At 39.7% G+C, this 11,614-nt stretch overlaps 2 protein-coding genes across 2 annotated transcripts in view; one reads left to right on the top strand and one right to left on the bottom strand.

Annotated features, from left to right (window-relative positions):
- LOC307025407 (protein phosphatase 1 regulatory subunit 1B-like) overlaps positions 1 to 4,066 on the bottom strand; it is a 10,634-nt gene extending 6,568 nt beyond the window's left edge. The window contains exon 1 of the mRNA XM_079660044.1: positions 3,735 to 4,066. Within this exon, the coding sequence (XP_079516170.1) occupies positions 3,735 to 3,863 (129 nt within the window). The 5' untranslated portion in view covers positions 3,864 to 4,066. The remainder of the gene's footprint in view (positions 1 to 3,734) is intronic.
- A 3,450-nt stretch (positions 4,067 to 7,516) lies between these two features.
- Positions 7,517 to 10,957, top strand: LOC307025121 (neurogenic differentiation factor 2-like). Its single transcript, XM_079659717.1, has 2 exons — positions 7,517 to 7,751; positions 9,507 to 10,957. The coding sequence occupies exon 2, from the start codon at positions 9,520 to 9,522 to the stop codon at positions 10,594 to 10,596; it is 1,077 nt and encodes a 358-aa protein (XP_079515843.1). The 5' UTR covers positions 7,517 to 7,751; positions 9,507 to 9,519; the 3' UTR covers positions 10,597 to 10,957.
- The last annotated feature ends 657 nt before the right edge of the window (positions 10,958 to 11,614 follow it).

Genomic DNA, 11,614 nt, shown 5'->3' with positions numbered 1-11,614 from the left:
CAATGTATGCAGATATCAATGAAGGTTTTACACACCATCGTTGTGTTGTGACAGGCTGCATGAAAATGAAAATCTAGTAAATAAACCTCAGATGTGAAATTAGGCATATTAAGTTATTCATTTTAGTGCACCCAGTCACACAACACCAATATGAGGACAGCTGGATGACACACCACACCAACTGTGCATGTCTGTTGTGTTTATTGAATGTTCTGCTCACATTTTTCTAAAGTTTTTGAGAACTATCCAGGAAAAATAGAAATGCATCAACATCTTCACTGTTAAAAAAATCATTAGAAAGAGATTTCAAGCATCAGAGACCTTGAATTTAGTGCTTGTATTGTAAATCATTAATCCCCCACCTCATTTTGGAAGGGAGGATGACCTTCACCTAACATTCAAAATGAATGCTTTAATCTTGATGTTGTTAATGCACAATAACAGCGCTGTGTGTACAACGTCATCATAGTAAAAACCTATCCACTCAACAATTAAGACCATGCAGTGAAAGCATAAATCCCTTGCTGTGTTCGTACAATGCTTTCAATTTATTCTGTAATTAATCCGGTGTAGAGCTTGATTTGATGTGCAAGAAAAGATAAATGAAAACCACTGTTGCCTTTTGACCTTTTGTTTTACGAGTGGGGAATTTCTAAAAAAAAGATTAGAGTTGATTAAACAACATCACATTGGATTTTCAACCCATATCAACCAGGCGGGTTGACTGGAAATACAGTTTTGTTAAGGACATTTCTTCAATAGTTGTTGTAGGTTTGGCAGGAACGATCACAAAACACATGAACTGGACATTTCCCATAGCAAACATCTATATTTATGTGGAGTTACTGTGGTTTCCTCCATTGCAAGTGGATGTTTTTTGCAGCTATTCCAACATTATCATCTGATTACTGTATCCATTTTTGAAGATGGAAGAACATAGCCACTTTGTATATAATACAAGAATAGTGTGTTTATGCTGGGTTTGTTGTTAAGATTGTGGAGTTTAGAGCTTCTAGCTGTTCTTCAGTTGAATGTATTATTAGCATTAGCTGTCCTTGCTCTTGGTTTGGCATCCACTGCTAATCTCTTTGGTTTTAATCAGTCATCTCCTTGGCTGATTATTGTTCACTGTTTCCTTTTCCTACATGCCTTCTGTCCTTTATCTTTATATTTTTCCTCTCTTGTACTTCTTGTCACGTTGTTTTATTCATACATCCCCACTTGTTCTACTTATCTCTCCACATGTCAGATTTTCCATGCTACTGCTAATTTTATGGCTGTGTTCTGCAAACGCTGCACACAAGATCTTTGCTGACCTTCACATAACACATATAGCCTTCTGTTGGCCCCTTGAAACTCACACAGGTTTTACTGTCAGTGTGCAGCAGTGTCAGCCTTTCACAAGGGCAAGAAAAAGATAAAATACCCTTGACCAAAACTCACAGGGCTGCAAGAGAAGGCTATTGATGAAAAAGTGGATCTGAAGCTCATCAACTTTATATTATTGAGCCGTAGAGCTTGGGTTAATAGCAAATAAATGAAATACTATTACTGGTTTACTACAAGACAGGTGACAAGTGCATTTGTTAAAGGTCCCCTATTATACTGTTTTTGATCAATATATTATAGGTCTCAGATATATACAAAACATGTCTCTGAAGTGTTTGGCTCAAAATACCAAACAGATCATTGTAGCATCCCATAATCCCCTCTGTTTCAGCCCTGTTTCAAAAGTGCTGATTCTGTGTCTGTTACTTTAGATGAAAATAAGGAGCCCCTCCCAATGCCCCTCTGAGAGATATTTGGTTAAAAATAACACAATGGTGCTCTAGGAGGATTCATGTGATAAGGACAATAGGTCCCCTTTAAGTAAAAATCTAAAACATTGTTTGAGAACACAGGGACCAATAAATGCTCCTAATCAGCATTTGAGTAAGAACCATTTCCCAAAAGCAATCACAACATGCTTACAGTTATAAAAGAGAACAGTGGGGTTAAATACAGAAAGAATAGTGAAGGCTCATCCCTCATGTCTAAGGCAGTTGTTTTTTTAACACAGTGGCAGCTGTGGAAATAAGAAAAGAGAGTAAATTCTGAAGGCTGTCTAAATCATGGATTATAGTACTTGTTTTGCAGCTCCATGACCCCTCAGCTGGACTGTTGGTATTTTAGGCATTGAGGACATTCCTAAAATCGCCAGCTGATTTTTCTCCACTCTGATTTTGTGCACCAGATGAGCCTGTAAGATGAGTTAGGGTCACATTGGTGGCCATAAGAAGACATATCCTAAGACGTATTATGATGTAAGAACCTTTGCGGGCTTTACAAGAGGATGCTGCTGTGTTTATTCCCATTATATCAACGCTGGAGAGTTGCAGTAATCTTACAAAGGTCCTAAAAGGGCAAATTGCCAGAGCTCCTTATAGGAAAGCTGACTCAGCTCACAAAATGCTTTCAAGGATCATTTACGGGTTGAAATTTGAAAAATTGGATAGTAATAGTTGAGGACTATGGGACGAATAGGCAACACTAGTTATGTAAAAGGTTCCCACATCCCAGTTACAAACAACCATAAGAAACTCATTAAATATAAAGTAAGAGTTGGTTTAATACTGTTCAGAAGTATCATGCGGTTGCTGAAAAAAAGCCAATGAAAGTAGTTAAGAAAGTAGTCCAAAGCCTGAGAGACTGTAAGTTGGTCTGTAAACAGCAGATGTGTGAAATACAGTATATTTGAGTGCCTAATAACTGATTTATTAGTTTATTTTTACATTACAGCCTGCAAGAAGATTTCCAAGCAGATGCAACATGAAATCTCTAAATCTTGAGAGGAAGTGAGTAAATTGCAACTGGTCTCCAATAATACTGTATGTCCATCCAAAGAGTAATCTTCCATTAAAACATGAATGTGTTGTCTAAAAATCTTAAGCAGTAACATATAACCCTAAAGCATGCTTGGCCATCCTTTGCATAGGGGAGACTATTACCTTTATGGTCTCTCAATGCCAGATGATGCTGTCTGCAACCATATAGTTCACAGGCCAACATTATTCCGTTAACACTGCACTCCCAACATAGTTTCTGACTGATTTCAGCATGTTTCATATGCATTTTTTGGAATGGTGACAAATAACTTTATTTATATGCTATACAAAAACACTCACCACCTTCTGTGACATGACTGACAATGTGACCTTCTATATTTTGTTTTACCAATGTGGTGGGGGGACGATTTTATTACTAAGGCACATAATCACATTTTTAACATAACTAAAGGATGCTTTATTCATCACGTATTCATCCTCCTCTGCTTCTTTTTAAGGGCAGAGATGCCTCATCACTTTTAAGGGCTCAAAAAACGGAACCTGCTCAGCTCAGCCTAATCCCAGTGCTGCCCACAGAGTATTACCCGTAAATCAAAAATACAGACTTCTGCAAAATCGTGCTAGACTGGTTATGTAACTGTCTGTCAGTGGCAGGGCTATGAGGACATTATTTACTTTTGTGCAAGACAGGATGAAAGTTAAAGCCAGAATGTTTCAGATTAAATCCCTTATCGTATCCATTTAGCCAGAAATAGCCTTACAGACCAAAACTACAGATGTTTTAGGCTAAACAAAACGCAGTGGTAATCCTGACAGGTAAAGCCATTTCACCCACATTTGACCTCATTTTTTTTCGCGCACACCACAATCCATGTTGGCACACCCGCACCACCTGACGCGCGCTCTCACCATCTCCACCTGTCCCGGGTCCAGCTGTGTGGGCACGGATGAAGGCACAGAGAACTGGATCTTCCTCCTCGCATCTTTATCCGTCTCTGGCTCCATCAGCTCCGTGTCTGCGGGCAGCAGCGGCTCCATCCAGCCTGTCACCTCCGCAGCCAAACGCACAGATGTTTAACAACTAAGTCCGATTTAACTGCCGGTCTAAATTGTATCACTTCCCAAATGACAAAAGTGCTACACAAGTCCTAGCAGGAGTTGCTTCCTCCTCTTTCTCCCTCCCTCCCTCTCTTTCACACTCACTGTCCGTTTATGTCTCTCACTCCCACCGTGTGTTGTGTTGCTGTGTGTAATGTGGAGCAGAGGAGCGAGGGTGCGTGCAGCAGAGCATGCCGAGGCTTTATGACGCTTTCAGTTGCAGTGGGAAAAAAGTGGAACAAGTGCAACATCAAAAGTGGCTCAGAAATCAATTTCCCTTGAGATGGGCTGAAAATAAGACCTTTCTAAAAACTGCCAGGGTGCCCTCAATCAATCACAAGTTCAACCCCTTCCTTTATGAAGATAGGCATTAATGACACATCAGGTTCGTGAATGTATTTCAAACAAATTACTTTTTTAATTCAAAGTAAACTGACAGCTGTGGTTGCCAAGATATCACTGTTATTTATATAGGTTTACTTCCCTGTCACTGCTGTTTTCCGCAGTGTGCTATTGTGCCTACATGAATGGTTTCCCACTGTATTTGATTCAGTACAGTACACTTCATATTTAATGTAAATGACAATATATCTTATAATCTAACAATGATCAGCTAAGTTATTTAGAAATGCCAAAAAACACCAACACCACAAAAGAGGATTAGACTAAAAAAATAACCTTTTTTTTAAAAGGTAGCATGATTCAATGTTAAGTAATATTTTAACTTAAAAACTATCTAACAAACCAGCAGTTAAAGTTCAGTGTTGGTTTTGGCAAAATGTTTTTGAATCGTATATGTATTCTTATTTAGCAAGAATTGAAAACAATTGGAAGAATAGACTGTATTTTTAAAGCAATGTATTGCAGTAATAGCCATGGGTCTGCCATATAAAATAAACTAAATAACAGCACACTTGAAATAAATGTGAACAATACCAACAACACATACTTTATTTATTATGAAATAGCTTCTATTCAAAATATATATATTTAAATATTGCCAATGTAGACTCAAAAATGTATCTGATCTTTCTCCAGGGCTTTATCATCTGTACTGTAAATATGTATGGAGCAGTCTGATGGGAAATGCATTGCCATGGCAACAGTCTCCCTTCAGTGTTGGCAGTCAGTAAGCGTAGAGTGCGTGCATGTGTGAGAGTGTGAGTACTTAAGAGAAAGTTGAGGCATACAAATTCATATGATAATGTATAAAAAAGAGGGACATATTTAGTTTGGTGCATGTAGAAAGCTATAGTGACAACAATGTATTACTCTGACAGATCAATTATTATTAGACAATAATGATGTAAACACAAATAATTGCTTCATAATGTGGTAAATGTAACGTGCATTTAACGATGAGACGGAATAAAGGTGAGAGAGGAGAAAAGATTTATAGAATAAAAGGCAAGAAAAAGAGAATTAATTGTCACCGCAGATGGATTAGAGAAGGTTCACCCTGTCCTGAAGTGAACTTGAGAAAAAGCTCTGGATCTCTGCCAGCTCTGGAGAGTTGCTGCTTTTGTGAGTAAAACTTCCACCTTTGGAAATAAAAAATAAAAAGCCCTTCTGTTGCTCAGTTTATTTTGAGTACTGTTGTTCTTTAAAAAGAAAAATGCCACAGTGTCTTCTCTCATTCCACCGCTAGGGGGCAGCAACCTACTTAGAGTGGAAGAAGATATATTTAAAGTACCAAAAGTGCTCATTATGAAAGAAATAGGATTTTGCAGAGAGAAACTGATGAGTTTAAATAACAATATTTATATAAAACAGAAAAAGCAGTAAAATCCTACATACGGAAGATGTTAAAAAAAAAAAACCCTGCTGAATTATCATTAAAATAACCATATAAAATAATAGGAAAACAAAGTAAATCCTCATAAAAAGGTATGTGCCTTCTTTTCCAGTGCTGTTACACAATGGTGCAATGATTTGGAGTCATTGGGTGAGGGTCACATAATAGGGAACCTAAAAGGAAGGATAACACTTATCAATAGGAATGCATAACAAATGATATCACTATCAGTCATTATTATCCAGACTTGCACTAACCTTTTATGACCAGTAGATGTCACCCATGCGTAATTTGAGAAAGCAAACAAACTAAATGTCTCTGTTCGTGTGCGAGCTCTTTACAATTGACTGATCATGTTTAGAGCACATTATTTCAAGGTTACATTTGAAACCAAAACCATGCAGTGATGATACTAATTTCATGATTCAGACTGAATGTTAACCTCAACTCTTCTCAACAATTGTCTTTTTAATTAAAACGAAATAAGCCAAACAACACCTCTTAGGTTGTTGTCAGTTATGGTTGGACAAAACATTTGAATTATTTTGGTCCTTTAGTAGGCTACTATAGATTCAGACTTAATTTTGGAAGGAATTGCATAATGGTATTTGACATTCAACTTGAAAACCTCTAAATTATATAGAAATAATCAAAATCATATGATTATGTTATTGGGAGACAAACCCTCATTATTTAAGTTGATGTGTCCAATTTTAGCAATGACATATTGTTATATGTTTATTTTTTGTAAGTGGTGTCTTATATTGTTTTTTACTTATTACAAAATAAACATGTAAAAAGACAAAAGAGGAGCCTTTACGTAATCAGAATTTGTGAAATATTCTGAATGTAATGAGAATTATTGTCCCTCAGATTGATAACACAGGGGCACCATGTTGGGGTGTGACCCTGTCCACAGCACTTCATCTGGACAACCATGACCAGAAATACGTTGATCTAATAATATCATTCAAACGTTTTTTTTGTTCCACTGAAAATGTGTCAGGAGCCAATAAACTGTACTGCACCACCATGGCATTGGTTCTTTTCATTCTTATTTTCTCCCTCTCTCTTGTCCTGCCCCATCTTCTGGCCCCTCTGCGCAATCTGTGCCTTTGGCACCAGCCCGCCCACCGGCACCTGTGCCAAGCCTGGCACCCCAAACCAAGACGCTGTGATTGGCTCACTTCAATTGACTCGTTTAGGCAATTGCACCCTGACTCTGATCTTTATGGCGGGTCCCATATCTATCCTTTGTGTGAAGGCAGTTTTTATGTGTTGTAAATGTCCTGTTGTTTGTTTCCTCATAACATTTCTATAGGGATCCAATTATTCCTATTGGCCTATTTGGGGTAATTCTTCTAATTGTATCATTAAAATATTCAATAATAATTTTCCCCTTAGGGCTCATGCGGATTATTTGTAGGTTTTCCTGTTCCAACCGAAATCATTATCCTATAAGTAATCCTTGAACAACCCAATATTACTAGAATGATATCATCCTAAAATATGACCAGGATTGCTGTAATTATTTCTCTAAGGGGATTGTTTTCATAAACCTTCTATGAGATTAACCCCGTTTTTCCCAAAGATGGAGGCTAACAGAAGCTGTTTGAATCCAGTGCGTTTTTTGTGTGCCATTCACTCCTTATTCCATTTTCTCTTTCAGCTCAGTGACAGATGGCGAGTCCCTCTCCCCCAGGGGAAGCCAGTCTCTGTGAATGCGGCCGCATGTCAATCACCGACTCTCATGTGATGGCTCTTGCCAATGACGTGCCAGCCATATGGGCCTGGCATCAGAGCTGGTATGTAACCCACCCAGTCCTGCCTCTGAGGTGCCACACGGATCCCTCCACGCGTTAGGGCTGGGGATAGCAGCAGCAGCAGCAGACAGAGAGGAGAGAGGTGTGAGAGCAGAACACAGCGTCTCTTCTGCACAAGCATCCGTGCAGGGCGTGTGGATGTGATGCCCACCCGGAGAGACATGGTGTAAACAAACCCGCTTTGCCCCGTCACTGAGCTCCACCACGGAGGTAGGTTACACGTTTTCTATCAATATAAGGCTATCATAAACGGATCAATATTTGTTTTGTCTTTGTGGCTGTGAGAGGGAATTAAAGTGGCACAGTAGGCTATTAATCAAAATAGAGGACTATTTTTCAAATCTTTCGCATATTTTTCTCGCATGCAATTTGATCTCGTAGCTTTTAATCTTTACTCCAGGTTGTTTTTGGATGATTTGATCGAATATATTGATCTCTATGTGTTTAATTTGATAGATCTGATTAAATAAATCTTTAAATATACAAAGATCCCTATACGAGCTATGGTTCTCTGGCACACTGTATCCATAATTTGTGTCGTAATACGTTAGAAGATGGGCACTGGAGACTGCATTTTATTTACATTATCGGTAAATTGTGTTGGGGTGTGTGTGTGTGTGTGTGTGTGTGTGTGTGTGTGTGTGTGTGTGTGTGTGTGTGTGTGTGTGTGTGTGTCTGCACGACGCGCATCAGAGCACTGTGGGGGTAGAATTCTCTATAGAGATACACAGGCTAATTGACAAGGTATTGGTTGGCATTAATTACATTGTGCTTACAAGATTAGAAAAAAAACGTCCTTGGACTCCACAAGCAGCTGAGCTCAGATTACTGGAAAAATCCTTTAAGATTTTGAAATGTCACAGCTTTTATCAATGGCACTTTAATAAATGACGTGTCTGAATTATTAGTCAACATTATACAGTGAACCTAGAGGGGGGAAAACAATCCATAGATGTAGTTTTTGAACGAATTATGATGATAAAATATCCCAATAAAACCTCCCCTTGTGACCTTTTAAAAACAGCTTTGATTAACATGGGACTTGCTTTTAAATAAAGGAAAAGAAGAGGCTCAGAGAAATAAAAAAAATAGTCCAGATCAAAAACAAAGCACATTGAGGGAATAACGAATACAATCAATTAAAACGTTTTTTTCTGTGGCATGCGTTTTCCTGTGGGTCCAAAAAAGCCTTTATGAAACTGCTAAAAACTATAACCATATTGAAGGTATTTCAACAGCATACTCATTCTTCCTGAAATATCTGCGATTATATTGCATACTTTCTTTTTTATCCCAGAAATATTCTCAAAGGGGGCTCTTATAAATTAAATTCCAAAGCGGATTGAATACAAACCTGTTAATTCAAAGTAAAAAAAAAAGAAGGTTTGGGACCCTCTGGTCCAGTGTGGCCTGCATAGCTGTGCTGGAATTCCTCCAGGTTCGTAATTTATAGGAGTGAGGAGGGACCCACACCCTTAATGCGTCCCAGGGGGGCCTGCTGCGGGCCTGCACCGCTCCCTGAGCCGGACTGCTGGAGGGCACAGACCGAGGCACAGGTGGAGGCAGAGGGGTGGTCCAGACTGTTTCTTTTATTGTATTAAAACAAACGGATTGTATTTTTTAAAAGTGAGAAAGAAAAAACCTACCTTCTCTGGAAACGGTCCTATAAAAAACGTGAAAATGAAAAAACTTGGGACAAAATTGACATAATACATAATATCTACATCTTAAAAAAAGGTGTATTATGACCCTTTCTCTCATGTCAGCCTTATATTAATTTACTAGATTAGTGTCCAGATAAAACAGAAAACTATATAGGCCTACCACAGTTTTTGTATTTACGGAAAAGCTATTGCAGCTCAACAATTTTCCTTGGATGAGTGACATGTACAGTCCTTTAACAGCCCACCAAAACAGCAACAGGGTGCAAACAGCCAGGTGAAGTTTATTCTACGTCTCTTGCAGGTTGCTTGCCACGATGTTGAGCCGTCTGTTCAGTGAGGTCCTGCCGGACGTCCAGAGGCTCGCGGCGGACTGGGCGGAGGGCACTGAACACGAGGACAGCAAGGACAAGGTCGGAAAGAACGAGGCCTGTGACCTCGATGATGACGACCTGGACGACCCGCTGGAGGGGAGCAGCCGAGCCGAGTCTGAGATGGCCGGTGACGACGATGATGATGAGGATGAGGATGAAGAGGCCGAGGAAGAGGGCGACGATGAGAACAGTGAAGGCAAACCCAAGAAGCGCGGCCCAAAGAAACGTAAGATGACGCCGGCGCGCGCGGAGCGCTCCAAGGTGCGCCGAATGAAGGCAAATACGCGGGAGCGTACGCGCATGCACGATTTGAATTCTGCGCTGGACAGTCTGCGCAAAGTGGTGCCATGCTACTCCAAAACACAAAAACTGTCCAAGATAGAGACTCTGAGGCTGGCCAAGAATTATATTTTAGCCCTGGGGGAGATTTTACGCAACGGGAAACGGCCAGATGTGGTGGCCTACGTGCAGATGTTGTGCAAAGGCCTGTCCCAGCCCACTACCAACCTGGTGGCAGGCTGTCTGCAGCTCAACACCAGAAACTTCCTGACTGAGCCGTGTGCAGAGGGAGCCCGCTTCCACGTGCCCAGCTCTCCTTTCTCCGTGAATCCCTACTCCTACCGGTGTTCCCGCATCTCCAGCCCGCATTACCAGGCCGGGGGTGCAGCGCTTAACGTGCGGGGCCATTCCTACGGCTCCGGGTACGAGGCCGTGTACCCCCCAGGTGGGACGTCCCCTGAGTACAACAGCCCGGACTATGAGGCCCCGCACAGCCCGCCCGTCTGCATAAACGGTGGCCTGAGACAGCAGGAGGCTCCAGAGGCAGACAGGAACTATCATTACTCTATGCATTACTCCGGACTGACCACGTCTCGGCCCAGCCACAGCATACCATATGGGCCCTCGGGAGCGCGCAGTGGCGGTGCGCACTCAGAAAACATTCCACCTTTTCACGACGTGCACCCGCATCATGACAGGGCGCCCCCGTATGAGGATCTCAATGCTTTTTTCCATAACTGAGTCCTCCTCACAATCAGACATTGAAATGACAATCCTAACGTGTAATATTGTTTGGGAAGCAGGAGAAGAGAGATTGAAGTGGCAAAAAAGATTCCTCCGATTACCTTCTGTATTCTACTGATGTCATCCCTACTGTTGTACATCCCATCAGTGTGTCCAGTAATATCCTGTATGCAGAATGAGTGCAATTGACATAAAAGATGTATAGGCCTAAACATGTTATGACACAAACAACAGAAATAAAAAAAAAATGTTTTATAACTGTCTGACATGATCGAACAACTCTTATTCTGTACATCGAGGGAAATCACCCATAAACTGTGTGGATAATATATTAAATAATATTAATTTCAAACTTCAACTACATAGAAATGTGTCTGAAATAATTTCGTTGAATTTGACCAAGATTAAGCCAGTAAGGTCATTGAATACAAAATGGATTCTGATTCTAATTGGCATGTCAAATTATATTTTGAGGAAGTTATCTTTTTTCGTTTTTTCGTTTTTTAGTCTTTTTTTAAAATCAGATGCCTTTAAATTGCATTTCAAAAGGTTTAACTGTTGAGATTGTTCAGGCTCTTCTTAATAAATAATATATTTTGAATTCAATCAAATAATATCACTTTTGTGCATAAAGGTGAAATTCAGATATTTTTCAAAATTTGAAATTCACAAAATGAGAATTCATAAGTTTATTTGAAAACAAAATACTTTATATTGCATTTTATATTTTTTCTGATTGATGTGGGTATAATTAAGTGGCCTGTAGCTTCTAAAATATCTGAGAAGGGAAAAAGAACACCGATAGCAAAAAATCTAAAATGTTGTATAGTCTTATTAGAGTAATAACTAACTGATGTTGCATTGGACAAAATGCCTTTACTATCGCAGTCAAAATGTATATTAGGCAGTTCAAATACAAAAATCAAAGAAATGTCTTAAGGAAATTGCTAAATTAGGAGAAGGCACACTGAGTTTGAATTTTGGAAAACCTGAGACTTCTGATTCACACAGTATT

The sequence above is a fragment of the Notothenia rossii genome (assembly GCF_949606895.1).
Source record: "Notothenia rossii genome assembly, chromosome: 11".
NCBI classification, from domain to species: Eukaryota; Metazoa; Chordata; class Actinopteri; order Perciformes; family Nototheniidae; genus Notothenia; species Notothenia rossii.
This window is presented reverse-complemented; position numbering and strand designations above follow the sequence as displayed.